General features: G+C 47.5%; 7 protein-coding genes and 1 non-coding gene across 8 annotated transcripts; 3 read left to right on the top strand and 5 right to left on the bottom strand.

Moving 5' to 3' along the window:
• Positions 1-1,658: 1,658 nt before the first annotated feature.
• On the bottom strand, positions 1,659-2,500 carry GGS25DRAFT_524028 (zf-U1-domain-containing protein; the record flags this gene model as incomplete). The annotated part of the gene is made up of 3 exons (XM_049264526.1): positions 1,659-1,930; positions 2,021-2,386; positions 2,491-2,500. 3 exons carry the CDS (start codon positions 2,498-2,500, stop codon positions 1,659-1,661), a joined length of 648 nt encoding a protein of 215 aa, XP_049115023.1.
• Positions 2,501-2,842: 342 nt separating this feature from the next.
• On the top strand, positions 2,843-4,169 carry GGS25DRAFT_500998 (emp24/gp25L/p24 family/GOLD-domain-containing protein). Its single transcript, XM_049261883.1, has 3 exons — positions 2,843-3,188; positions 3,256-3,379; positions 3,519-4,169. Exons 1-3 carry the CDS (start codon positions 2,976-2,978, stop codon positions 3,836-3,838), a joined length of 657 nt encoding a protein of 218 aa, XP_049115024.1. The 5' UTR covers positions 2,843-2,975; the 3' UTR covers positions 3,839-4,169.
• A 362-nt stretch (positions 4,170-4,531) lies between these two features.
• On the top strand, positions 4,532-5,782 carry GGS25DRAFT_500999 (DUF339-domain-containing protein). The gene is given in 3 exon segments (XM_049261884.1): positions 4,532-5,069; positions 5,141-5,452; positions 5,465-5,782. The coding sequence occupies 3 exon segments, from the start codon at positions 4,775-4,777 to the stop codon at positions 5,752-5,754; spliced, it is 897 nt and encodes a 298-aa protein (XP_049115025.1). The 5' UTR covers positions 4,532-4,774; the 3' UTR covers positions 5,755-5,782.
• An 857-nt stretch (positions 5,783-6,639) lies between these two features.
• Positions 6,640-9,312, bottom strand: GGS25DRAFT_501000 (Mis12-Mtw1 protein family-domain-containing protein). Its single transcript, XM_049261885.1, has 4 exons — positions 8,831-9,312; positions 7,896-8,735; positions 7,662-7,827; positions 6,640-7,609 (listed from the first exon to the last, which is right to left on the bottom strand). The coding sequence occupies exons 1-4, from the start codon at positions 8,916-8,918 to the stop codon at positions 7,177-7,179; spliced, it is 1,527 nt and encodes a 508-aa protein (XP_049115026.1). The 5' UTR covers positions 8,919-9,312; the 3' UTR covers positions 6,640-7,176.
• Positions 9,313-10,314: 1,002 nt separating this feature from the next.
• On the bottom strand, positions 10,315-12,405 carry GGS25DRAFT_386870 (Aft1 HRA domain-containing protein). Its single transcript, XM_049258314.1, has 3 exons — positions 12,202-12,405; positions 10,877-12,005; positions 10,315-10,817 (listed from the first exon to the last, which is right to left on the bottom strand). The coding sequence occupies exons 1-3, from the start codon at positions 12,242-12,244 to the stop codon at positions 10,502-10,504; spliced, it is 1,488 nt and encodes a 495-aa protein (XP_049115027.1). The 5' UTR covers positions 12,245-12,405; the 3' UTR covers positions 10,315-10,501.
• Positions 12,406-16,359: 3,954 nt separating this feature from the next.
• On the bottom strand, positions 16,360-18,196 carry GGS25DRAFT_501008 (glutathione S-transferase). Its single transcript, XM_049261886.1, has 3 exons — positions 17,806-18,196; positions 17,631-17,744; positions 16,360-17,499 (listed from the first exon to the last, which is right to left on the bottom strand). Exons 2-3 carry the CDS (start codon positions 17,736-17,738, stop codon positions 16,504-16,506), a joined length of 1,104 nt encoding a protein of 367 aa, XP_049115028.1. The 5' UTR covers positions 17,739-17,744; positions 17,806-18,196; the 3' UTR covers positions 16,360-16,503.
• A 58-nt stretch (positions 18,197-18,254) lies between these two features.
• GGS25DRAFT_t76 lies at positions 18,255-18,335 on the bottom strand. The gene has a single exon. It is a non-coding gene; the product is annotated as a tRNA-Ser (tRNA).
• A 2,025-nt stretch (positions 18,336-20,360) lies between these two features.
• Positions 20,361-22,257, top strand: GGS25DRAFT_515247 (putative nucleoside transporter; the record flags this gene model as incomplete). The annotated part of the gene is made up of 5 exons (XM_049263062.1): positions 20,361-20,591; positions 20,708-20,848; positions 20,942-21,452; positions 21,531-22,040; positions 22,103-22,257. 5 exons carry the CDS (start codon positions 20,361-20,363, stop codon positions 22,255-22,257), a joined length of 1,548 nt encoding a protein of 515 aa, XP_049115029.1.
• Positions 22,258-27,714: the final 5,457 nt, after the last annotated feature.

Raw genomic sequence — 27,714 nt, forward strand, 5'->3', positions numbered from 1 at the left:
ATTAAGCGTTTGGTTTTTTTTGGTGTTATTGTAAGACTGTTCCTTTTTTTTTGCTTTCCCCCCTTTTGTTTCTTTTCTTTTTTTGAAATAGCCTTGATGGTTATTGCTTTCATATGCGATTATACTTGTTTTCGTCGTCGTCGGTTTTTTTGGGGGGGTTTTTTTTTGGTAGTTGATGTTGTCTTCTTCCCTAGGCACTTACCCATCTCTCTGCCTGGCGCGTCATGTTTGTCTTGTTGGGAATTAGCTGATAGAAGATGAAGATGAAATGAATGAGAGTGAAATATCCACCTAAATAAATAAATGGATGATTGGGGGGGGGGTTGAAGTGTCTACTTACCTACTTCGTTGTTGTGGGCTGCTTTGGTGCCCAGGCAGGTGCTTTGTGTTTAGGTATCTTTGTGGTTTTGTGATGTGATTTGGATTTGAGGGAGTGTGCCTGCCTAGGTTAGGTGGTCTTGTGGGTGGGTGGGCGGGTTGTTGGGGGTTAAAGCTTAACTATTGCTGCTGCTGCTGCTGTTGTTCTGGAACCAGCTGAGTAGGTAGGTATATCTTATACATCTGATACCTACCTACCTATATAAAAATGACTTGATTACGTTTACCGTGATATATATATATATATATACCTATCTATCTTCCTAAGCCAGACTACCAAATGCAATCTATCTGACAGATGCGAGTCTTGCTTTTGGGAGTCTACCTTAGATTTGGCATGTCTCCCTATATATAATCTACTGGCCTACTTGGTATGGGTACTAGCACTAGCTACGAGGTAAGTAGGTATGTATATAATACTCACTCACTCACTCACTCACTCACTCAATTAATCAACGAATCAATGTAAAAACATCGTTGGCTTGGGGGAAAAAAAAAGTAGGGTACGCTATGTAGTTACCTATGTATGGTACACTCCTCTCTCCTTGCCTACCTACTCTACTCGTAAGAGAAACAGCGTAAAAGAAGAGCAGAGGGATGAGAGGGGGCGACGAAGCTCAAGGCATGCCGAGCCGAGCCCATCTCTTCTTCTATCCTTCGATGGTGGTGGTCGTGGTGGTATTGCATGCATATGATGGGCGATAAAAACAGCCCAAACCCAGCGAGAGACAAAAATAAAAGCAATAAGAACCCTTGAAACGCCATGCCTCGCAACCAAGCCCTTCTCCCATTAGCTTTTAGTGTTGATGTTGTTGATATCTTATCTCATCGAGTTTCCTGTCTCCCGTCGTTCCTCGGTATTGTGCTTTGGTACATGTGTCTATCTAGTTCGGATCTCGCCGTTCTCTTCTTCGGTGGCTGGGGGAGGATTAGGGGCTAGGTTAGAAGCTTAGTTATGGCTCTGCGTTCTGCGTTCTGTGAGTAGAGGGAAAGTCCCGAAAGACCACGCTTCTCTGCTTATCTCGATAGCGAGCTGGCTACTCTTAGGCCTGCATGTCTGTAGGAACGGCCGCGCTTGCTCGAGCCTCACACGCCCTTTGACTTCAATGTGCTTGTTCAAGCTGTGGTTGAGGTTGAAAGGTATGTAAACCTTCTTCCGCGGAATTTCATTGTCATCTATGTTCCCCTGATCCACCACCCCTTCCTCCGCCGCGTCTGCCACCTCGGGTCCCTAGAGGCAAACGATTCGCGCCACTACTCGCGCCGCTGATGGGACGGTCCTAGCGTCCGGGAGGCCCAGAGTGTCCGGGAGGAGGCGGGAAACCACCAGCTCCAGGCGGTGTCGGTCCACCAGGAAAGCCCTGTCCAGGTGGAGGCATGCCGGGGAACGCGAAGGGAGGGGCGTTGCCACCGAGTGCGCCCGGAGGTGGGAATGGGAGGCCACCCGGTGGCGGGAAGGGAAGGCCGGCGCCAGGTGGTGGGAGGGGTAAACCGCCTGGTCCCGGAGGAAATGGTGGTGGCGGAAGACCTCGACCGCCTTGGCCTGGAGGAGCTGCGATTTCGCGTTAGACGTTAGACTGTGGCATGGCTCAAGAAGGTCTCGTGGTACGAGAGTACGGTTAGGGAGATGAGAACTACTTACGAGGCATGCCCTGAGGAAATGCACCAGGTGGGGGTGGCAAGTTACCAGGCATTCCGGGGAAAGGAGGTGGCATGCCGCCCGGGAAGTTGAATGGAGGTGGTGGCATCCCAGGAAAGCCAGCCTGTGCTGCGGCGGCTGCGGCTGCTGCTCCTCCGGGTTGGTTTTGAGGAAGCATAGGATTGGCATGAGCCTGGCCCTCAGCAGCGTACGAAGAAGTGATGGAGTCGATGACGGACTGGGCCTTTTCGTGGCCTATCTGTTGGTAGTAATCGACGACATTTCGTAGATGGTTTCGACCGCTGTTGTGAGCCTTGCGCACGCTCATGGAGTCGTGGGTCAGGTAGACGTCGCAGTAATCGCAGAAGACTAAAATATTGGTATTTCCATTAGTTGATTGTTCTACTTTTCCTTTCCTTATTCGGTTGAAATAGCGGAAGCAGGTAAAATTCAGTATTGGGGTTGGAACATACATTTCGGCATCGTGACGGTTCGATGGTTGCTGCAATGTAGACTACAGTGTCAATATTGGTGACGAAGAAAAGGAAGAGACGATTGAATGCAAGTTGCGGATGCGGATGGAAATACAAAAAAAGATACAAAAAAAGATACAAAAGATGCGCGAAGGTTCAATTACTGGAGCTAAAATAAAGCTTGGACTCCACTGTCACTCCAGTACCTAACCTAGGCTACTACATGTAGGTATCAAGCCACTAACACCATCATGGTTTGATTGGCTTATCAGCTCATAGGTAGGTACACTTGAACACGTATTGCAAGCCGATACAAAGGTACAAAGTTTAAATGTTCAAATGTTGTTTAGTTGCAATTCCAAACGTTGGACACTTGCATTTCTCCCTTTTCGCAAAGAGAATCTCTTCGCAAAGTCCAACTCCCTCCCCCTCCACCTAAGAACCAGCAAATCCCAGGTTCGATAAATACAAATACACATAACACCATGGCTTTGCCACGAGGATTGCTACAGTATGTCTGTGGCCTCGTGCTCCTAGTCGCTTCCGTCAACGCCTTAAAATTCGACCTCCAATCCCGTGGACCCAACGATAAGGCCTCCGAACGATGCATACGAAATTTCGTCGCGAAAGACACATTGGTTGTTGTTACGGCCACAGTCGGTGGGACCAAGGGAGATGGAATGGTTGTCAATATGCGCGTATGTTTTCAGGATATCTACGAACGAGCAAGGATGAAGCAAAGTTTGGTTATTAATGAGTGTCTAGATCATGGATAACGTTGGCAACGAGTACGGCAAGCCCAAGGACGTAGTTGGCGAGCAGCGAACCGTCTTCACCTCGCATGCCGACGCCGCTTTTGATGTGTGTTTTGAGAATGTCATGACACATTGTAAGTCTTTTTGTCCACCTTCTTCTGTCCCCTCCTCCTTTCTTTTATTTCTTATTTTCTACTTCTTGTGGGAAAAGGAAAAAGGGAAAGGCTAAATCAAGTTATACAAAAACTAAAGCTTTGAACCAATTCAAACCAGCGCGCATGAACAACCCAACACGGAGCGTAGAACTCGATATTGACATTGGCGCCGACGCCAAGGACTGGTCCGCCATCCAGGCCACGGAGAAGCTCAAGCCCGTCGAGACAGAACTGCGCCGCATCGAGGAGTCCATCGCCGAGATCGTCAACGAGATGGATTACCTGAGGGCGCGAGAGCAGAAGCTGCGCGACACCAACGAGAGCACCAACACCCGTGTTAAGTGGTTCGGTATTGGCACCACCACGCTGCTGATCATCCTATGGGGATGGCAAATCATGTACCTTCGTGCCTATTTCCGATCGAAGCATCTAATTTAAGGGGCATGCAAGAGTCTAGAGTTTAGAGTCTGGTATTCAATCATGGTCTCGAATACTGGTATCAGAGTAGGATCAGGTCGACCACACTCGAACCGAAATCTTTATCTCTACTACCATGTTTAAGGAGTCTTGGATCTGTTCACAGAATATTTAAGAGGGGGGAAAGCAAAGGCTGGCAAAGGCGTGACACGAGTATTCTGGAGGGTTTAAAAATGGACATGGTGGCATGAAACAACGATATTTCATGCTTTGTACGCATAATATGTACTGGGCATCTTTCTGATGCCACGAACTCGGGAGGCGAATATAAAATAAATGATTCAATACTGAAGCAGTCAAGTTTTGACGGAGTCACCCATAACTGAGTGGATTGATGTTACTAACCCAGGCGAAATATTTTAGTAACTCCGGAGACTAGGATTTCTTCGGGTGGTTTAAGTTAGCTGGCCAAGGAAGTCCACCTACTCTAGTAGTAGAGAGATATTGGTTCCAAGACGGGACTTGATCAGCAATAGATTCGGAGACTAACGGAATTATAAAGTTAGGAATAGAGGTAGAGGTAATAAAGCCAGTCGTGTACGGGGACAAAACGGAGAACTGGGCATAGATAACTCCGGCCGAACGGGCATGTGGCCGGAAACAAGCGGCTTCGGCAAGTGACACAAGGATCGGCGAATGGCAAAGCTTTCATTGACAAGCTAAGCTTTTAAGCTTTCAGATGTTACCTAGGAACACCCAGTAATACTTACGTCAACCAATTCAATTCATTCATATCTACATATGTACTTATAAGTCTTATATCTCTTATATCTCTTATATCCATCTTATTAGCTTGTACCCAAACTCAATCCAATTCTCTACTTGACCAATTTCTACATCAGACAGCAAGCAGCAGACAGCAAGCAGCACAGCAACAGGGAGTCTGAAGCAAACAGAATGGCAGCATCCGCAATGGTCCCGCGCACCCTCCTGCGCTCGGCGCAAAGGTCTATCCCGAACACTCGATTACTGGTCTTGCACCGACGACCTCTTAGCTCCACACGAGCTCTAAGAGTTAGCCTCGGGGCCGTCAACTTACCACCTCTGGAGCCGCACAAGGCGTCGTCGTCGTCGTCGTCGTCGTCGCACAATGGCGATATGGGCGTCGGCGAGCTCGAGGGCACCGAGTTCCGCGTGGAGCCCTTGCGCCGGACCGGCGAGGACGACGGCACGATGCGGGCACGGCTCGTTTGTACGTTGAGCACCCTTTACACACACACACCTAGCTATATAATAACAAACCACTAACCCCACCCAACAAAGACCAAAGCCGCAAGCGCGGAACCCTCGAGTCCGACCTCCTCCTCTCCACCTTCGCCGACCGCCACCTACCCACCATGACGCGCGAGCAGATGTCCCAGTACGACCGCTTCCTCGACGAGAACGACTGGGACATATACTACTGGGCGACGCAAGAGCCGCCGCCCTCTGACTCTGCCACCACCACCACCTCCTCCTCCTCTTCTTCGGCAGCAGACCCAGCACCTTCCATCGCCATAGAAGACACATCCTCCCCCTCCTACGCCGGCGGCATCGAGGCCGCCATCTCCGAAGCCACCACCACCGCCACCACCACCGCCACCACCACCGCCACCACCATCAGCAGCACCGGCGGAAGCGCGCGCACCGGCGACGAGAGCGAGGGCAAGGAAGAGAAGTTCCCCGTGGGGAAGGATACATACAGCATGCAGCCGGCGACGGGCGAGTGGGCGCAGACGGTGGGGACGTTCAAGCCGGCGTACAGGCCGGTGCCGCGGCGGTGGCGCGACAGCGAGGTGCTGCGGCTGCTGAGGGACCATGTCAAGGCGAGGGCGAGCGAGAGTGGGGGGATGGCGTTCATGCCGGCGCTGCGGACGGGGGTTTCGTCGAGGATGTGATTTGGAAGGAAAAGGGGAGGGGAGAGGGGGGGGGGGGAGAAGGAGAATTAATGACAAGAAAAGAGAAAAGGAAAGGAAAGTAACGAGAAAGAAAAAAAAAAAAGGTCAAAATGGAAGGGGGCTGTTACGATATCTGTATTCTTACCTACATAGTTATGTACTTATGTATAAGGTCTTCCAAACTAGGAACCTATGCATAGGTATTGCTACTTACATACCTAATTCGCAGGTATCGCTAGTTCAAATGTTTGGAAGAAAGATCACCAGTTGGATGTTTTTTTTTATGAGATATGTACCTACCTACCTACCTACGGTATGTAACCACCCACCTAGCTACCAACTCAAGTTCTCTGATTTCAGTCAAACACATAACTAGCATATGGATGAAGACTTCCGAGGTTTGCATAGGTAAGGTATCAGGCCCGAGTTGTCCAACCAACCTTCGGACATACATACTACTGGTAATATTTCTCAAGAGAAGAAGCCTAGGTACCTAGGTTAAGTACTGTAGGTCCGTTGTAGTCGATGCAGACATCCATACCTATGTATCATATCAACAACAACTGTAACAAACCTAGGTTACCTAGGTACTAAGTAGGTAGGTACCTAGTAATCTGGAAGCACGTAGGTTAGGTAGGCAATACTAGGTCCGTGATAGGTATAACCTAGAGCATTGAACTACATGACTCCCCTACCCATATATGTAAGGATATCAAGCACCTATCAAGCACCCATCAAACGATTAAAACGAGTGGAAGTAAAGTAGTTACCTAATTAAAGTAAAAAAAAGAACAAAAAAGGAGGCATGCGAATTTATGGTATCTTGAACTATCATTTCATTTCAATTCATTCCCAACCCCATCCCCATCTCCACCCCCTTTCCCTCCCCGTCCATATTTATTTCCCTTCCTGCTGTTATAAACTCCCGACTCCAGTCCTGCTTTCCTTACTCATTGAGTAGGTTATGTACAGGTTCCCCCCCTACTCTTGTTCTCTCTCCGCCATTGTCTCTGCCGAGAACGGCGAATACGAGAAGAACAAGAACCTTGAGAATTTCAAGAGCCTCAAAATCTCAAGGACTTCAGCGACCTCAAGGGCCTCCAAAACCTCCAAAGCAAAAAAAGCAAAAAAAGAATCCCCAAATAAAAAAAAACGATTGAATGAACAAGAAAAAGGTATCTTTGTTTGCTTCTCTCTTGTCTTCATCTCGTTTCCTAATCAACAGGTAAAACTAAGTAAGTAGTCCGGGACCAAAACATTTGTATGTATAGCCATTCAGACGTTCGTTACAAAGTTTTTCCCTTTTCCCTTCCTCTATATGTAGGATAGGGTTAGGTTAGGTTAGGTCAGGTAGGTCAGGTAGGTAGGTAGATAGGTTATTCTCCCGCCTCTCCTCATCTCGTCTCTCCACACTCACTCAACTCATCCTCCACCTTCCGGCGGCAGCAACCTGCCTAAACTCCTCAAGACCTCCATGACGGGCATATCCTTAGTGCCCGCGCTCGCCCTCTCCTTCTCCTCGCGTTCTTTTAATCTCGCCGCGCTGAGGGCCAGCACGCGGTCTGCCTGCTGCCCTCCTGTCGTCACCCGTTGTTCCAGCTTGTGCACGTTTCCTGCGAGGTGGTCGACCTTGAATTCGAGCGATGCCTGAAGGTTTTGGAGCTGAGATTTGATCTTCTGTGGTCGTATCGACGCCGATGTATTAGTGAGGGAAGCGAATATTTGTGCTTCTTCGGAATCCAGGAGGGAGGCGTCTGGTAACGGTAACGGATCTGTCTCGGATGATGGGAATAGTGGCGGTAATTCTGGAGGTGGTTGCTTCAGGGTTTGCCATGTCTTCTTTTCAAATCTTAACCTGTCATATTTGTTAGTGCCTGCAATAGATCATCTATCATTCAAGAACATACCTTTTTATCCTCTCTTCTAATGCTACAATCTTCTCCTCGTGCTCGATATTCCGTGGATTTGGCTTCACTATGGCCGGCGGTCGTGGAACCTCGTCTCGTGAAAACCAATCCGAGAATTCTGACTTCGTAGAGAAGTCCTTCAGGAGCTGATCCTGAATCGCTCGGGCTGTTGCGATACGAGTGTTAGCGTGAGACAAAACTGTAGGCGTAATCGACCTTCGAGATTATCCTTACCTCCAAGAATTTCGTTAGAATTCGTAGAACCCAGCGGTGGCTTCTCCGATAGCGATCGTTCACCGCACCACGTAAGGAGCTGTTTCATACGTCGCGGCTCTATTAAGTCGGCTTCGATATGCTTGTAGAATTCGGCTGAGTCCACGGCTTTGTGTGGTATCGCATTATGGCCGTTGTCGATTAAGGAACTTGCTCGCCGACCACGCATACCGAGACTACTCCTACGAGCACCAGTCTTCCTCCGCATCTCTTTATTCCGGTTCATAATTGGTGTATCACTGAACGGGAGGGCAATCTTCTTAGGTTCCGACGAATTGTCTCCGCCTCGCGTTTTCAGCACATCCACAGGGGTCAATTGAGCTGGTTCCTCCTCGGGAACTTCCTCTATCCGTTTCTTCGACTTCTTCTTAGTGGGCTCATTCGCAACTTTCACCGGCTCATTTTCCTGCTCAATTACTTGTTTCTCTGCAGATGGACGGCCTCTTCGACGTGTACCCCTTTGCGGTGGCGCCGGAGGTGGTGGCGGTGATGGCGCGCCATCCTGATCAGATGTTATTTGACTGGACCTTCGCTTTGCATTCCTTCTCGTTGCCGGTTGTGCTGGTGCTTGTGCTGGTGCTGGTGGTGATGATGGTAGTGGTGCTGGTTTTGTTGCTGGTTTTGCTGCTTGGCGTTCTTTCTCCTTATTTTTGCTCGGTCTACCTCTTCTTGCTACTGGTGCGGGCGCAGGTGCTGGAGCGGGTGCTGGCGCAAGTTCATCCTCTGGTATTGGATCCGGTTGTGTTTTTACTCGCTTCGAACCCCGGGAGAAGAGAAAATCACCATCCTGCTCATCATATGCTATTTATAACAAAACTGTTAGTACTCCGAATCACACAGTATTGGTCCTAAGTCTCTACACGCCCACAACAAGTTGAAGGAGTTAAGCCACCTACCAGCAAGGCGCGAGCTCCTGCGGCGCTTGGGCTGATTGCTCATGCTCAGGACTTGTAATGGCTGACGGGTCTGCACGAGAGTAGTCATGGACGCTTAATGTATGTGCGCATCGATTCGATATTATGAGATTCGGATTTTGACCAGTAAAAATCGGTCGCGCGAGAGAAGACGTGAGGAAAACAGAGACCAGACAAGACGAGACGAGACGAGAAAGGGTTGAAATGAGCTCGCTCGTCTTTGCAATTAAATGATGAAGCGCGGAAATGAAGATTACAACGCGTCAATCAATTGGCCAAGTTTCAATTATGTCGAATTACGAATTATATCATGAATCGCTAAAAAGGTGGTTCGGGGGATGAATGTATATCGATGTTGCTTTTTTCTCCTTCTTTTGAGTATTTTCGGTTGGCGGTTTGGCGGTTTGGTTGAGTTGGGAATGGGATTTAGTTCGTTAGACAGGTTAGACATGCAGGGTTTCGTTGATGAGGCGCGATGTTCCTTTCCTTCATCAATTTGTTTACATATGTTACCGTGCACAGACCACGTGCAATCGAGTTAGCGTACCTAGTAACTAGTTTATGTAGACACCCCACTTTGTCATCTAATCTTTGCTGAACTCTCTCAATACAATCAAACCTTCATTTACTACATACCTAGTACATGTATATACATACTACCTCCTAATACTATGCCACCTGGAACAAAGCAACCTGAACTGACAGACAACTGTAGGTCACCACCAGTAGTCCTCTACTACGTTCTTGAATAATTGCTTCTATTCCCACTTCATATAAGAGTAATTCAACCCTTAAAGCCTATCAATCTACGTAGTAACATTCCTACCCTTCCAAGATGGACGCATACTCATTACATTATCATCATACCAACCATACTTAATAATGGCACGGCAAAATTGAACAAATAGAAAACATACACATGTAAATCACCAAACCAAAGCACTAAAGTACTCGTGCAAAAGAATGGACCGAATCATTATGTAGAACAAGCGCTTCGTTTACATCGAGCGTACGTGTATCAGCTAGCTAATATAAACGGTCGAAGTGAAGTCCAAAAACTCCTGAGAAGGATGAATACGGCGTGGACGCCCCTGGTTGCCCACCTCATCCTCCTCAACGCCCTTGAATTAAATCATAAAACACTTCCAGATACCCCCGCGAACACCGTTTTTGATGTGTATGCCCAGCCAGATACGTACATATATCAATATCAACCGATAAAATGGCCAGGCGCTAGCCTATTCGTCTTCCGGCAGGGCCGCAGACGTGCCACAATGTAGCCATAGCCTCAAACGCCCTGTCGTGCTCTCATGAGTTTCAAATGTTATTACAGACACCAGAGTATAACGAGCAAGCGCTTCCTTAAGCCGGACGCGCTCACATCCCCTCCCATGTCGTGAGAAGAGCAAGAACACCACATCATTCCACTCAGCACCAGATACCATTAAGAGGCCCTTTTCCTTCTTTTTTTTTCCCTCTTCTCTTTTTTTTTCTCTCTTGCTTTGATACCGGACCCATTTCGCCGGCCAACCAGTGCTCTCGAAAAGCCTGACTTATTTTTTACTTATCAATACCTCCAAATTTCATCATAGCTCTTGTCGAAGTTCAGTTGCCCCCCGAAAAGCTTAGGTCTGGGGGAGCGGCTCCATCATCCTATGAGAAGCGTCGCTGCACTCCCTGTCCGGCCATCACTGGTTGGTTAGGGATGGGCGCTGCCATACCATAAGGGTTGATTTGAGGGTTGTAGGTTTCCATTGCCTGCTGCATGAATGCTCCGTGTAACCCTTGTTGTTGTGTAACTGGGCAATCCTTATGTGCAAGCAAAAGAGTCTTCAGGTTGACAACTTCTTCTCTAAGTTGAGATATCTGAGCTGTCAACGCGTCGTTCTCACTGCTGAACATCTCCACCTTGTTCTGGAGGTTCGCCAGCCACTGTTTCTTACGCTGCCGACATTTTAGAGCAGCGACACTTTATTGATGTCAGCGAAAAATATTCATCACGTATAAATGCAAAACAACGTAACATACCGGTTTCGTTCAAGGAAGTTCTTTCGTTTTTCCTCATCAGTCATCTTAGACTTAGGATGGCCATCAGCATTCAACTTATCATCATCGTCCTCGTCCGAAGAGTGGTCATCGTTGCTATTTATGGATGACGATGCTGTCTTGGTCTTCTTGCTAGCAGGTTGCTTCGCTGGCGCCTCATCAGCTTTTCGCCGTCCGTTTGTGGAAGCAGGTGCACCGCGCTTGCCCTTGCCTCTGGCATTGGGCTTGGCTAGCTCGCTTTCCTCCGACATACCGCTAGCCGCTTCGCTAACTCCTCTCGCAGGAGTGGGTGCAGCCGCGCCATTCCCGTTCATATGTGGTGAAGTAGTTACAACCTGTGTAGGTTGGGATGGAGCCGGGTGCGCGTGTACAGGTTGATTACCGCCGACGGGGTATTGTGCCTGTGCGCTGTTGCGGCCCTGTGCACCCTGAGCCAACATGAATAAGCCGTTGGCAGCGTCGTTGTCATGGGGGTCGAAGACACCCGACGCCGGCTTGGCCTCAGCTTTGATTTGAGCCCCATTTGTCTCCGGCGGCTGAGCCGCAGCAGGTTGGGTTTGTTGCTTGTCACGGTTGGCTTTAGCAGCTGCTGCGCTCATGGCGGTTCGATGGAAATCAAGTGTGCTGGGAGTTGCTGTACCGCTTGCTAATTGGGCAAAGATGGCTTGGGAGTTGGGACTCGGGGCAGGGAACATAGAACCACTTCCACCCGGTGTCAGACCTGTTCGTAGTGAACTCTCATTAGGTGTGAAACCGCCTCGCAGTGTATGCGACGTGTCGCCAAAGTAATCATTCGTGGGACCAGAGAGCATAGCTGGGCTGAGTGGTCCCGTCCTAAGGGAGCCGCCTCCCCAGTTAAACGGTGTTCCCCCGTTTCCTGGCAACAACGACGACGGCGAAGTTAGAGCCGCCACGCTGGGCAACTTGGTACCGCCCGGGGTTTCTACTGTGCCACCCGTGCCGAATGATTGCTCAAACGGATTAGGTTCAAGGCTTAGATTACTCGAGAAGTAATCTTCACCAGGTTTGGGAGGTGGTGCCAATGGTCGACCAGGCTCGTTGTTAGCGGTGGCTTCCGACTTGACTTCGGGTTTCTTGTCGCCGTTGGTTTCTACGAAGCGACGACCAATGTTAGCAATGACGTCCAATTGAGCGCATCCCTATTTACACGGGATTCTGCGATGATGCTGATGTTGACAGCGATTACGGAGATGTGCACGAGCAACACGAGCAACAACAAGCCAAGGACACGGGATGTTGTGACGGAGTGGAGGTCGGTACGGTGCAAGGCAATCCGGTGGGCTCACCTGACAAAGGATTTTCTGATGTTTTGGTTTCGGTCGGGGCCATTGTGACGACGATGACGAAGTTGGTTTTATGGCGTTGCGTATGTATGTCTTTAGGGGAAGGAATATGATGTAACGATACGCCCTGACGTACAACGGCTGCTGACTGACTTGGGGAGGCAGCGTTGGTACGAAAAAAAATAAAAATAAAAAATAAAAAGAAATTAAAAACGGCGGACTACCTCTAGAGAATTAGGTGCGAACGATGGTGCCTACCAAGGGTATCGTGGCAAGTACGAGTAATTGATAATTGATGAATGAGTGACGGTATAGGCTGGGTCTAGCTTAAAATTGAATGAACAGAAATGCGATTGCTATAGTTATTGCTATTGCTGCTGCTGCTGCTGCCACAAGGCACAAGGGGGGAAGGGGGGGGGCGTCGTGCTATTGTTGTGTATGGGTTTATGGACAGTATGGGCATATGGCATATGGGTATTGACGCAACTTTTTTGGATTAAACAGTTAAGTTTGCGGGTGTATCGAAGAGATGTTGGCGATGAGGTCATGAGGGAAGAAGTGACATAAGGGGTGGTTTTTGGGAGAAAAGGCAGGCACAGCAGACGTAAAAGCCCCCCGAAAAATGCTTGGAGCCGAAGGTGGACAAGACCCGCAGAAGACATGGATGAATCATCCAATGGTTGGATGGAAGGCGTGATCGAAGATCCCAAAGTACCCATACAGTGCGCCTATCTAATTCTCCGCTTACTCTAACCATTTTAGCATTAGGCTAGACCGCTTTAAACCTGTTTAGGTCATTTTTAGATGACCTGTTCATGTATCTTACCTACCTGAGTATTTAGTAACGTATTAGATGGTATTAGATGGTGGTATGATACAAAATGATCACTGACACGCTGTCAAGGGAACGGTGCAAGTACACTCACCTATGATACTCAAGTGAGACGGTGATTCGTCCGGCTACTGTAACTGGACGGGGCGCGAAACTCCATTTTACCTTACCTCTTTGACCCGTCCTATGTAGCCCCAGCTTCATTCACTTTGTGTTTATTACATGTATGTGTATTCAACGACGGGTTCAGCCTTTGTTTCTATTCAAAGATTGGATTTGGGATTTGGGATTTAGTAAAACCAGTCAACATACATACATACATACGAGTCACAGCTTTATTTTTTGTGTTCATCAGAAAGCAAATTGGCCGCCTTTTACATGCCCGTACATGGACATGTGTCAACTCTATGTAGTTCTTGCAGTGTTCACTTATATGTACATGTAATAACTACAAAACTATCTACACACGATATACATATGTAGGTAATGTGTAGTACTATACATGATGACTGGATTACATCGTCATCATATTTAAATCTTATCTTTGAAATCTCCGGTTTGCTAGTCCTTGCAACCACCAGCTTCTGGTAGGTATGTGCCTACATGCCTACATGCCTACGTACCTAATTATACCCTTCACAATGCAATCCCCGTGTGTATCAGAACTTCAGAAGTGGCTGATAACGATTATGATCTTGAGATCTGATTTCTAGATGTTTTGCCTACCTATGTACACTATCTATGATTAGTATGATATGATGTATGTATGTATACTGTAGTATGTATGTATATCATGTACTGTAGTCGGAATCAATGGAGAATAATACCGGAACAAATTCATTAGTGCAATTAGGAAAAGAAGCGGTATGGATGTCGAAGACCCGATAGTTAGTTGGTGAAAATACAACATTACAAAGAGCATTAAACCGAAAGAATTGTTATTGAGATCGCGATCCAGGACAAAAACACAAGAAGAGTTAGAAAAAGCCTAGAAAAGTGGAATACTCCATTACCATGTATACCAAAGAAGTTGCAAAGACCATTAAAAAGAGCTGGTCGTTCTGATAATGGAGGCTCGAGTGGTACATCTAGTTATACCTAGTACTTATACATAAGTACATATGAACAAGGTCTAAGGAAAAACACTTGAGTCTAAAGAAAATTCTACATGGACTAAAATGACGCTAGTTCAGTTGCGGCAGGCCCATTCATAGCATCCTACCCATCGAAGCAGTTCCGTCCTTCGCGAGGTGGCAAATGTGTGCCTTCCTTCGAATCAAACGTCCCGGTTAAGATGACAAAGATCCCAGTCACTTTTTACCACCCCATGCATACCCCATCGCGTCTGGCAAATGAGAAAGCAACAAACTAAGAGAGGCTCCGCGGGAGAGGATTAGACGTACGCGATGCATGGAAAATAAAATGAAATATACCTAAATACGTAACTAACATGGTATTATTAATTGATGTTCGAATGTTCAATGTTTGTTTTTGCTTATGATTCAGATTTGATTTTTTTTTTTTGTCCACTCCGTATTAATGTTTTCCTATTCCCATTTTCCTCCATCGCCTTTTTATGGAATTCAAACTCACAATCGCAACTGATTACTTAACTAACTTTTATCCCTAGACATCACACACCTACCTAAATTGGCTCAGGAAACAGCGAGGTTCACGTTGTGTTGCGTGGTTGCTATTAAAAAAAAAATAGGAGCAAGTGTGGGAAGGTGGCCAGGGCGGAAGATTCGCAACGAATTACGTCACTCCATGAAGTACCACACCTAGTGTAATTTGTATCTTGGCAAACTGTGTCATTTTTCTTCTTTTTTTAATTTTTTTTTTCTCGCGTTTTTCTTTTTTTTCTTTTTTCTTTTGCCAACCCCCCCGGAACCAGGATTCCTACCATCGATAGGCTTTCCACAATTTTGTCTCCATTCATTTGCAACGTGGATTACTATCTTGACCTACCTATCTCGACCTATCTCGACCTATCTCGCTTTACATATCATCCGTCGTGTTACGATCCAAGATCGTGGGTAACTTGTCGCGCACATGGTAATCGCCTCATTTAGTATCTGCCATCTCCCATCTCCCATCGCCCACCTCACTACTAGAATCGTACGTACATACCTAGGTAAGTATTTATTACATAAGGGATGATATCTGCATTCTTCATGGGCGATCTGTCGAACTGGAACTGGAATATCAGGCTGCTTTTTGTTTTATTCTACACAGTACAATCTTTTTTTCGAACTAGTGAATTTCGAACATACACCCCCCCTCATTCTTTGTACTGTCGTGTAAGAGAGAGGGAGTCTTTAAGAGAGGGACATATACATATGGATGTCTCTGTTCCAATGACGCAAGTCTTACGGCATCATGGAAATGCCCCCGCTATCCCACGTTGGGGTTGTTTTTCTTAGTGTCACATTTTGAACCGAAAGAGTCTTGAGATGTGTATACTGCATAGTATGCACCATTATACCATTATGCCATTAATCGACTTTAATTTATACTTACATGTATGTTTATTGTAATGGTAGGCTAAGTGCCGAAACGAATATTGGTCTCTATCCAGATTCAGTACTTGTTTGGTGTCTCCAACGCGCGTTCGCTCTGCCGATATCTCACCATACCTTGATCCCTCAGCTATATACCTGGGATGTATAAGTAGGTTTCCATATACACATACAGATGTACGCAGTCGCGGTAGCATCGATGTAAATACCTATTCAAGATGCTGTATGATGACTTGGGTGCCTACTTTGGGACACCTTAGCGTCGTACTGCTCACTACCGTCCTCTCGGCATTCAACTCCGGGTAAAGCGTACCACATGTGCAGTTAGTATAGAAGCCATTCGGAATTTAACCCCAAAGGGTCAACGTCTGATCTGCTGTCAGCCAGAATTCACGATTCATTAGACGAAAACTTAATCGAGTTATCCCAACTTGGAAGGCGTGAGACTATCAACACTGAAGTCAGGCTGACAACGTGGCATGGGTGGGTATTACATACTAACCTAGGTTACCTAAGTGCACCTTGATTACATAGGTAGGTAAATATACTAGGTTAGTACCTACATGGTAGCTACCTAGGTATGCTATATATGTAGCTAATTCGCATCACCAATCACCCGTCTGCTATATATGATACGAGTCTATTCATATCTACCTGTTAACTCACACAGATATCTCAGCTCTCACAAGAAGCAAGAATAGGTATCTACCTAGGTAGCATGTCCAATGGAAAGAATAAGTATCCTGATATATATAGTTTTTTAGAGCACTTGCGATTGGGTAACTTAAGGTATCATCAAACATGTAGATGTTCATATAACAATAATCGTCTATTTTGAGTAGGTACCTAGTTAGAACTTCACCTGTAAATCTATAGGCTTACCGTCTCATATGATCACGCACATAAGATACCTAGACATATAAATACACGTAGACTCTCCATACCTAGGTTACTCTACAACCTACTCTCGCCCTCCCCAACCTTCGCAACCTTAAACCCCCGCCTCGGCGCATGCACCCTCACCGTCCCCCGCTTCCCCTTTACCTCGACCACGAACTGCGCATCATCCACACCCACCAGCGTCCCCGTGTCCTTGTGCGTGAACCCCCAGTCCGTCGGCCACATCCGCACCTGCACCCCCTTCCCCAGCCCCTCCGCCAGCACCACCGGATCCGCCGCGTCGACCCCCGCCTCCGCCTCCGCGAACGCCGACCCCGCGATCAGCGACGCTGCCTCGGCGCCCTGTACTACTGCTGCCGCCTCGCCCGCCGGCCGCTGCTCCGCGGCGCGGCCGAACCGCTCGACCCACGCAAACACCCCCGGGAACACGCGGCTGTCGACGTACCCCGCCGGCAGCGCGCCCGGGATCTGCCGCAGCCAGTGCAGGATCCAGACCGCCTCGATGTCGAGCAGCGTCGGGCCCCCGGCGCCCTTGACGATCCAGGGCCGCCCGTCGGAGAAGACGGTGCGCTCGAGGAGCGCGGCGTACGCGCGTATCTCGACGAGGGCCTCGGGACGGCGCGCGGCGAGGGTGGCGGGGGAGAGGGGGGAGGCGGAGACGTCGGCGGCGGCGTTTGGGGAGGAGGGAGAGGAGGGGGGCAGGTTGACGCCGGACAGGTCGGCGCGGTCGCGCAGGAACTGCGGGGTGCCGTTCCCGGGCGCGGCGAAGAGTTTGGGGGGGAGGAGCTGCGCGGCGCGGAGGAAGAGGCCGTTGGGGGCGATGATGGTGCGGGAGAGGAGGGCGGAGAGGAGGGCGTGTTCGTTTTGGAGAGGGGAGGGGGTGGTTAGGCTGGGGTGGGAGGGGCTAGGGGGGAAGAGCTGCTCCAGCTTGGCGAGGATCAGCCGCGTGTCTAGGTACACGTCCCGCCCGATGGAGAGGATGGGGATGCGCCGGTAGGAGATCCCGAGTTCTTCTTTGAGGTCGGGGCGTGGGAGGATGACGGGCTGGAGCTTTGGGGGAGGTTAGTGTTGAAGTTGGTAAGTAAGTGGGTGGTGGTAGAGAAATGAAGGACGCTGAGCAAGCTGAGGGGATGAAATAGGTACGCAGGTAAGTTGATGGGCAAGCGTGACCAGTCACTTACGCATTGAGAATAGGGGATCTGTCGTAGATTTAGGTACCACACGATCCGTTTGGCGAAAGGCGAGGTCGGGTAGTGGTAGAGTACGATGGGGGGATGTGCCGCCGCCATGATGTTCTGACACAGGGCCTTAAGTTAGGAGGGAAGGTATTTAGTAGGCGGAGTTGTTCAGTCTCACTCAAGGTAGTTATGAGATAGGTAGGTAGGTATCTAGTAGTTAATAAAAAGATATGAAGATACGCGCAGTATAAGTGAAGATATTCCCTGTGTAACCAATGCTTATATGTCGTTTCTACTATTATATCTTCCCCTTCGCGATATCAAATACATGTATATAAGCTTATGTTAAATTCAGGAACAGGTTAATGATCCTTTGTTGGTAGGTAATCGGGCTAATTAATCACTTAGACCGTCTTGAAACTCGTCGTGCCTCGGCACCTCGGCCAAACTACTATGCATGTTGGTAGCTAGATACATGGCTACTAGGTAGGCAGCTAGGTTATGATGACGATGCGTTGATGAGCTTACATATCACGGTGTTTTTTAATACTTGGAATAGAGAAACGTGGGATAAAAAGGAAAGGGATAAAGAAAAGAGAAAAAGAGAAAAGGAAAAAAGAAAAACATCGACAACGACAGGATTCGAACCTGTGCGACCGAAGCCATTAGATTTCGAGTCTAACCCATTAACCACTCTGGCACGTTGTCTTATCCGTCGTGCCATTTTTTGGCACGGAGTGATGTACTGTATGAAACTGGACTTTAATTGTGTGGTATATACTAAGGTGCGTAGGTTTGCAGATACGCGAAGAGATGTAATACGCTAGAATGCCGAAGCGGCCCCAGATTTCGGAGCCAGTAGGAATAGAGCAGCGTGAATGATCCACCCCCTATTTAGAATATGTATGTTTGACGCGATGAAGATGGGAAGGAAAGGGAATGGTATACATGAATATCTCATGTGTGTAATACTATGGTATAGATTTAAGTAGGTAGGTAGGTAGATACTAGGTAGGTAAGCATTGCGAAGTTGCCTGTCGTGAACAATATTTGGATTGTTTTATGAAATAACAAGTAGTAATTATACTAGGTTAGGTATTTTACGTAGATATCTATATTGTGTATCATACGTTACTTGTAAGAACAGACTTCTATGGTTGACATGTATCCAGCACCGCAACACTTAAACACATACAGCCAGCCATTTTTATAAACATATCTCACCTACGCTAGGAAGTATCTGAGCCTTCTAGATTAAGATACCTACCTACACAAGTAACCCGGGCCGGTAGGTAGGCAGTTATGGAGTAGGACAATTCATAACTCCCGAGATCCTCAACACATGCAGACAGATATAACACCCAAGGCTCATATCCATTCCAAGAACTGTCTCCCCACCTCACTGATTCAAGATCTTGTGACACAAGACATACATAGTACAGGATCTCTCTCTCTCTCCCTATCCCCAGTCCCTTATCTTCTCACCTAATCCCCCAAACTTCTTAGACATGCCCCAGACAGCCAGCCAAATCGATCCACCCTCCCCTCCACTCGTAAGACAGGATCGATACCGAGCTCTTCTCTCGTACATTACACATATGTAGGTAGGTAGGTAGGTAGGTAGGTAGGTAGTCTATATGAACCCTCCGCATGCATGTCAGCACCGAAGGCGACGTGACACCAAGCGCGGGCGAGACACTCGTCCGAAAGAAGGGAAGGGGGAGAGGGAGGGACAGACCGAGGGGGAAAATCCCTTGTGTATCTGTCTGTCTGTCTCTGGCAACCTTACCTGTTATCCTAGGTAGGTATGTATGTATGTATGTATCTATCGGTATTCAACTCATTGCCACCACCCTCGGTACTTTGACCTTGTGGAGGTAGCACCAAAATCTGTTCGGAACCTGTAAATTCAACGTACCTACCTCTGGGTAACCTTGGTAGGTACAGCATGTAAGTATGTAAGTAGGCATGTAGTTACTTAGGTACGTACGCCGAGAGCTTTCCTGGTTTTAATCAACAACAGACAGGCGACATCACGGAGGTGGCTTGCTGGGTAGACATTTTCATTCGTCCCATACATACCTATCTAGGAGGAGAGATTGACAGGCCCATGGAACAATCTGAAGACCTCAGGATTTATTTTTCCTTTGCTACTCGACAGACATATGTTTTGATGTACGCTGCCGAAGGCAACGAGGACTCGAGTCGGGGTGGCTGCATAAGTGCCTAGGCATTGTAATCTACGAGACAACGAGACAGCGACAACCCTCATAGCAAGGAAGGGAAAAAAGATGCCGTTATATCCATATTATCAACGGCGAGCGGAAATGCCACTGCTTGCATGGATGGGCCCTTATCCTTTGCAGCAGCAGCTTCGTGCGGACGCCCTGTCTTGGTGTAGCTAGCTGGTAAATGTCCACGGCCGAAGCCTGCCTGCCCGCCCTGTCTTACCTAGGTCTCGAAGCACGTCGTATCACGACGACCGGTGCATGTCTTGCTGCTTATCTAGACATGTGCGGGTGGGTGGGTTGGTAGGTTGGTAGGTATGGGGTGATATGTTCCTAGGTATAACTGATACCTGTCGGCATTTGCATATATATATAGGTGTGGGATCAGTTGCCTCACATCTGTATACCATAACCCATACACAAACTCGACAATATACCTGCCTACCTACCCATTCGTGGCATCTGCTCAAGAGTGTAACCTCACCTCACCTCACACCGACCGAACATGGACCACAACATAGGAAGAGACGAAGAGAAGCACGGGAATGCCATCGAGGGGATCACGGTCGACTCGTCCAGCGAGGAAGTCCCCACGCCTTCCAAGACGGGCATCCTGGCCAAGTTGCGCGGGTTCGAGGCAGCTCTGGATCGCAAGCTAGGGGTTGAGTCGCAGAGCATCCAGCGCAGGCTGCCGGAAGACAGAGACCCCTTCTACGCGCGATGGTCAAGCCAACTGGTGAGCGTTCCTCTTCCCCCCCTTTGGTTTTGGATATATACCTAGGTACCAAGTATAGGTACGGGGTATGTATCATCGTAATCAATACACGTTACTGACCCGGACCTGTGCTTCAGACCTTGGTAGGGTTTTGGGCTGGCGGCTGTTTTAACTTGGGCTCTTTCGCGACGGGCTTCCTGGGTTGGGAGTTGGGCCTGGATCTAAAGCAAAGCATCTTGATCATCGTGTTCGGTACCTTTCTGGGCGGGTCTGTCACTGTAGGGTTTTCTCCTTAACCACCCCTATCTCCCTACCTCCTTTATAGCATATATCATGACGCCGAGCGACAACTGGCTGACTCCTGATGGCAGAGTTGGTGCGCAACTATGGGAGCCCCAACAGGCCTTCGTCAAGTCTCGATCTGTCGATACTCCTTTGGCTGGTACCCATCCAAAGTCATCGCCATACTCAACGTCATCCAGCAGATCGGGTGGTGTGCATCCGGCTCGATCACCGGCGGACAAGCCCTTTCAGCCTTCTCGGACGGCAAGGTCGGTACTCGAGTCGGTGTCATCATACTCAGTGTAGTGAGCCTGATCTTCTCCTTCTTCGGGTTAACAGCAGTGTATCGATTTGTGAAGTACGCCTGGGTGATTTTCTTGGCCATCTTCCTAATCATGCTGGGGGAGTCGGCCAGGTCCGGCGATCTTTCCGCTCCGCCAACGGCTGTCGGGGTCTCCGGGTCCGGAGCTGCGCTGTCATACTTCGGCATCATGTACGGCTCAAGCGCCTGCTGTGCGGGATATGCGTCAGACTTCTATGTCGAGTACCCGGCAACCGTCTCCAAAGTCAGGATTTTCATGCTGACTTTCGTAGGTCTTTGTGAGTTCAGCCTTCAAAAAAAAAACTAAAAAAAAACTCCTGAGACGTTTATATTCTTACCTACTTGACCGCTCCAAGTCACATCGGTGGTGCTCGCTACTGTGGCTGGCGCAGTAGTCGCCTCTGCCTTACCAAACAATCCAGATTGGAATGCCGAGTACGAAGCTGGGATTGGATTCATAATCCAGGCCATAATCTACCCATATGGACTCGCCAAGGTGATCCTGTTCATATCAATGTTCACCTCGGTGGGCTTGAATTGCGCATCAATGTATAGCGCCAGCCTTTCACTTCAACAATCAGCCCATGCGATAGCTGCAGTACCAAGGTTCATTTGGACATTCCTCTGCTTTCTCGCCGTGGTTGCGTTGAGCTTGGCTGGCAGCGATCGGCTCTTGGTTTTCCTCCAGAATTTTTTGAGCTTATTGGGTTACTACGCCACAGCCGTTTTTGTCTGTTTAATCTCCGAACACTACATATTCCGCCGTGGCTCCTTCGATAATTACAACCTGGAGGCTTGGAACAAATCTGAAGTGCTGCCGGCCGGTTATGCTGCCGGGTTGGCTTTTGTTATTGGTATATTTGGAGGTAGGTATCACGGCCACCTCGACCTATCTAACCGCAAATTGCTATGCTAACCCAATATCCAGCTATTCTTGGAATGGACACAACTTGGTATACTGGCCTTGTTGCTAAGTTGATAGGAGACTCTGGTGGTGACGTTGGGAACGAACTTTGTTTCATGTTGACCCTGATGGTATATGTACCGGCTCGATTCATGGAAAGGAGACTTGTGGGGAGATAGTCTACAAGAGATCAGGGACGAGATTGGCAGGGGGGATGGCTTCCTCAATACGGCATAATGCATATCTGTATCTGCAAAGTTGCGTGGTGGGTGCTCGATTCGCACAGGATCTCGATAGCAATACCGCCTCACAAGCGCCTGCGTCGTCTGCCAAGCCTGTCTACCCATGTCAAACTCGTCACCTAAGAGATTCAAGGTGTCCTTCTGTAGTAAGAAGATCCCCGAAAAGTGCACATACTGTTGGTCAGACCTAAACCAAGGCTGGGAAGTTGGGTGTCTCTGCATATGAAGCCTGCCGGATTGGAAATATCAAATATCAAATCAGAGTGACTTCGTTTCCCAGACTGATATTAACGATCTTCATCTTTCTAGGGGATGAGCCCTAGGGTGCTAGCGCCTTCACCAGCGACGGTGACGTGCATACGCCAAGCATATCTCCCACGGCTAGAGAGGAGAGCTCTCACTGACGAGAACGATGTGTGCATTTTGGGTGGGGGCTCGACCTACAACTTATACGTACCTATATCGAGTTCCAAGGTTAGTACAGCTCTGACTGACGATGAACGAGCAACTTCTAGTATTTATGGAGGCATCAAGGGAAAGGGCGCATAATTTCGGGTAGTCGAATGGTATACTCTGGGAAATGGTAGTTGGTGATCGGTCAACTAGATCGAATCGAGTGAAATATTCACCCTACATAGTAGCCACCTGGGCACAGATCGAAAAAGGTTTTATGCTTAGTGGACGGACTTGAACCACATACTTTACGGTAGGGTTAAGAGGCTCTATCATGCAGCCCCATAAGACTTCACTGCAATTGCAACTAACGAACTGACCAATAATGATAGCAACTTACCCAAATTCAAGCTCCTTATGAGATGTATGTTTCGGGCTAGGAAGCAGGCCCATGGTCTCCCATAATCCATGACGTAGATATGGAACCTCCATACTATGTAAATTCTCTGCTGGCTTGGCTATTTGAACACTCAAGTTATATGCACTGTTACCCCATAACTTGGTGTGAATGTGGCGGGCTGTTTAGATTGAGACATGCAACTTCCGAGCTTTCGGCACTATGTTGAACTATTGTATTGTACTTCCAAATGAACAATTCCAAATGGATATGGTACGTGGTCGGATGTAGAAAGACAAATAGGACTTCGTATTCTACAAGTCCGATATGGCACAGCACTACTCCGTTATTCCCATAGGTGTCCAGGGCTGGTGGTGAATGTTTCTATGGGCCCCTTTTCGGGTGAAAAAGGGGAACTCATGAGAAAAGCTATCGTAAGCTTTGTCAGATCAACAATGGCGATAATGAACCATATAATAACGGATTATATCTGGAAGACATGTGGCGGTGGGGCCGGAAGCTCATTATGGCTGTCCATAGGATGATGAGCAAGTCCTATTGAGAGAGATGGTGAGACTTAGCCAGCGTCTCGCGTCAGTTGGCGGTGTGTACATGTGTACATACGTATTGTACATACGCACAACAGAGGCGGGTATGTAGCTAACAGGTAGGTAGGTAGCGGGCCGCTGTGATTTGTGACTACTACAGACTAGTAAGCCTTCAACTTCAATGAGGGAGTCTGACGCTAGAAGTCTTTAATGGTAGCAAACTGGATAAATTGGTAGAAATGCCGGACCGTCTGGGCACGGCACTGCGCTGCACTGTTGTTACCTAGTATTCTGTGGAGAATCGATGACAATTCGAGTCTTCCCTTCTCCCTTGTCTCTGGTTGTTAGGAGTATTCAGCATCGATCCCGCCTTAGGCAAGCTCGGGGATGAAAACGAATGCCAATAACCGAGCTTACTATTTGTTGTAGCGCTTTCAACCTAGAATATCTCATCGGTCTGCCGGGTAGGCTTGAGAAGCTCCTTTCTAATCTCGTAACAAGATTAATCAAATTTTGTTTAATGTGACAGTAGGTTATTGTAGGTTTTATATGGCTTGTACGGCTACAATAGATTTGGTTGCGGGAGGAGCGCTGATCAGTCAGTGATCGACAGTAAGCCTAGGTTAGGTAGATGCTTAGGTATCGTATTGTATCGTATCCGTACGTGTCATATCCATCAATAATGTAGGTAACGTTAACTACATCAATGATATGTAACGATGACCAAGGGATATATAGTGTATAGGTGTTGGCGGCGGGAGGGAGGAAGGGGAGATGCAGTTTAGTTGTGAGGTCGCAGATAAAAATCCAGGGCTAAGGGAAGAAGGAATTCAATGTTTTTTGAAGAAATTTATTTAAAGAGAATATTGAAGTATGTATTGTATAGTTCCTAGGGTACCTAAGAATTAGGCATGTAAGTACCTAACCTAGTGTACTAGGTAATGATTTAATCTATGCTTTATGTCGGTAAATCCACTTGAAGATCCACATCTACCAATGATAAGTCCTTGCTTCCACATGGCTTTTATGTTTCCTTCCCCAGGCTCCTCAAAATTTTGGCTCTTCCAGCTTCTTTTGAGCTTCCATTCCACCACCTAAAGTTCTTCTACCCCACACAAACCCCACTTGATTAGACCGGACAGCCCGGGGAAGACGGGACCAATCCAATCATTTTTAACTCTATGTATGTACAGGCTGTCAGGTACGTTAGATAGTACCTACACTACACTACACTACACTACACTACACTATACGGGGATTTGCACTGAGGTCCCTAAATAAGATCATAAACTTTTCATCAATGCGAAGCGCCGCGTAAATATCCCAAGTTCTAACAACCCCCAAACCTCGGTTCACGTTAACCCGTACTTATGTATTGGCTTGGTCAACTATCATTTCGGCATAAAATCTACACGGTTACGAGTAGTTAGTTGAGAAAAAGAACAAAAAACAAAAATAAACCAAGCTTGCTTTCCAAGGGTTGAAACTTGAAACCTGGTTGAACTGGGGATCTTGTCGTCCAACCACACTTCTACACACCGACAAAACCTTTAACCGCAGTTGCTATTTGCTTGACTGGTAAATTTGCATCTATTCCCTAACCATTAACAGCCCGCTTTGGTATCCCCCCAATCCCCCCAATCCCCCCTTTTTGTCCCTTTAACTTTTAACACTCCACCACACTTTCGTGTACGTCCGACAGCATGGAAACGTGACTTTTAGCGTCTGCGGGTTATTTGCCTATTCTAGACAACTGATGAGTTTAAAGTGTACTTTAATGAAAGATAGAAAATAAAAACTGCCTTGGCATTCTCGGAGACAATTTACGGCTTACTCCTTACGGTACACGTATTTTTCGAAAAGAGAAAAGAGAACACGACGACTAGCGGCACTTTTTTCTTTCTTTTTCTTTTTCTTTTCGTTTCAGCCCTGAATGACTAGGCTGGCCCCTGAACGTGTCATATTCCGAAGGCTCGGTGTGTAGCATGCAAGGACATGTTAGGCACGTATTACAACGGCCCCCGACATCCTGTCTTTTCTTACACCAGATAGCTTCCGCAAAATCTCGCCTCGAATCGATCCTGACGGATCATATACCCAGTTTATACCTCGGCGGATGTAGCCTTGTCTTTGCTACGTGTTTGGACCTCAAGTCTTACGATACTCCGAAGGGAAGCTTATATTGAATCAGAGAATAGTCGCAGGAATCTTACTATTATGACTCGTTGCCACGTAAGGCACATGAAGGGGAGGTGCAAAATAACCTACATACAATAATATTACCCAAAAGCCTCGGATTCTTGGGGGGAAACGTAAGGCTTATGTGATGATAGGGCCATTCCTATTATTGTTGCTGTTGTTAACCAAGTAATATACTGGCGTGCCAGTTCGGAAGATTCCATTGATTTCTAACAAATACCTGCCTCACGATTCGTAACAATTCGTAACAATCTATTCATCCCCAGATGCCTATTGTGCTGAAAGGCACGCAACCGCATGTATTCCCGCAGGTGTAAGTACTAGTACATACACGTATACGTGTACAGGTACAACTTGAACTACACTGGGTACCATGTATGTTTGTACATGTACCGCTACGATTCCAACATGAACATTGAAGTCGCCTCTTCAGCATTAAAATGCGTGACTGGGTCCCGTTGTCCCCAAGTTTTAAATACCCCGGTTTCAATTCCCCATACTTTAAGGACGTACATTTGGATGTATGTCTGGCACTCTAAGAGTACGTACATCCATTTATGCATTACTCAACTTGGCAAAATCATCGTATTAATATGTTGCAAGTTGCCTAAGACAATTGTATCAAACGAATAATAATGCTGGGGTGACGGGCCCCCGGAATGAGCGAATCTGGGGTCAGAAAGCTGTTTGTGTTTGACTTCCCCAGGTATTAATTTATCAGATATTTTATGCCTACAGTACCGGGTACATATATAGATACATATATGTGAAGCCTACATACCTCCTCTGTAGTAGTACTTTGCATATAACTACATGTAGGTATTTGTAGTTGGTACCTGCGTAGCAATAATGCCGGGGAAACCAACATTGAACATATCATATTCGTCTCGTCTCAAAATTACGGATGTTGTGGCTTTAATCAATAAATATCAGTGACAGCTTCCCAACACCGATCCCTCTCCTACGCAGCCCCCTTTCCACATATAACACCCCCAATATATCCACGTCAAAATTGAATAGTCTTTCATATCCAAATCACTTGGAGTGCGACCACACAAGCACATACATATCCAACCGACTGCTAATTTAGCTTCGGGATCTAACATCTTGTGGAGTTGAGACGAGACGAGACGGAAGCACGCCAAACAGCATAACATTAAAATCGCATTCATATTCCGTCCATCTATTCATCCCATCGGCATCAGCTTTGCTAAGAACTACCTAGGTTAGGGTACTATAAGACCATTATACTATTTGATTCGTGGGGTGAACACAAGCTTGCCTACCTATCAAGGGTACCTAGGGTAGTTAAAAAGGAGTCAGGGAGTCAGGGACAAGACAGGAAAGCCTTTTATTATTTATTTTAGTTTTTAGTGGTGTGTGACTTACACATACACACGCATACCCACCGCTCTTTCCGTTGCCTTCTTGCCTTCTTGCCTTCTTGCCTTATTAATTACATACATACCGAAGGTTTTATTCCTTACTCCTTTACTCCTTCCCTTTCTCTGGACGCCTCTACTTAATACCCCCATCTCGCTCCTACCTGACAACTTGGGCCACCTACAAAAATTTCAACCTTCGCAAAGTTTGACTGTGCGCACAAGCACACACTCGCCCCACATCACCCTTTTTCTCAACCAACCTTGAACTCTTTTCAACACTCGTCACTTACACGCACGTCTAACAATAACACGTTACAACTTCACACTTTCCACTGTCCGCACATATTTGTAGCGGTTATAACAGGTATCAAATCAAGTTTCGACATATCTATTACAAACCTTGTCAAGCACTTTCCACAATCCAAAACAACGTTTAGCTCTTTGCGAATTAAACATCCAACATCCAACATCC

This window comes from Hypoxylon fragiforme, assembly GCF_022984875.1.
Source record: "Hypoxylon fragiforme strain CBS 206.31 chromosome Unknown GGS25scaffold_7, whole genome shotgun sequence".
Classification (NCBI taxonomy): domain Eukaryota; kingdom Fungi; phylum Ascomycota; class Sordariomycetes; order Xylariales; family Hypoxylaceae; genus Hypoxylon; species Hypoxylon fragiforme.

Coding starts and splice junctions, on each gene's coding strand:
- GGS25DRAFT_500998 (XM_049261883.1), top strand. CDS start 2,976: ATGGCTTTGCCACGAGGATTGCTACAGTATGTCTGTGGCCTCGTGCTC. Junction 3,189..3,255: donor GAATGGTTGTCAATATGCGC/GTATGTTTTCAG, acceptor ATGAGTGTCTAG/ATCATGGATAACGTTGGCAA. Junction 3,380..3,518: donor TGAGAATGTCATGACACATT/GTAAGTCTTTTT, acceptor AATTCAAACCAG/CGCGCATGAACAACCCAACA.
- GGS25DRAFT_500999 (XM_049261884.1), top strand. CDS start 4,775: ATGGCAGCATCCGCAATGGTCCCGCGCACCCTCCTGCGCTCGGCGCAA. Junction 5,070..5,140: donor GATGCGGGCACGGCTCGTTT/GTACGTTGAGCA, acceptor CACCCAACAAAG/ACCAAAGCCGCAAGCGCGGA.
- GGS25DRAFT_501000 (XM_049261885.1), bottom strand. CDS start 8,918: ATGACTACTCTCGTGCAGACCCGTCAGCCATTACAAGTCCTGAGCATG. Junction 8,736..8,830: donor CAGGAGCTCGCGCCTTGCTG/GTAGGTGGCTTA, acceptor TGTTATAAATAG/CATATGATGAGCAGGATGGT. Junction 7,828..7,895: donor TTCTAACGAAATTCTTGGAG/GTAAGGATAATC, acceptor GTATCGCAACAG/CCCGAGCGATTCAGGATCAG.
- GGS25DRAFT_386870 (XM_049258314.1), bottom strand. CDS start 12,244: ATGGCCCCGACCGAAACCAAAACATCAGAAAATCCTTTGTCAG. Junction 12,006..12,201: donor ATCAGAAAATCCTTTGTCAG/GTGAGCCCACCG, acceptor GTCGCTTCGTAG/AAACCAACGGCGACAAGAAA. Junction 10,818..10,876: donor AACTTCCTTGAACGAAACCG/GTATGTTACGTT, acceptor ACATCAATAAAG/TGTCGCTGCTCTAAAATGTC.
- GGS25DRAFT_501008 (XM_049261886.1), bottom strand. CDS start 17,738: ATGGCGGCGGCACATCCCCCCATCGTACTCTACCACTACCCGACCTCG. Junction 17,500..17,630: donor AGATCCCCTATTCTCAATGC/GTAAGTGACTGG, acceptor CCTCCCCCAAAG/CTCCAGCCCGTCATCCTCCC.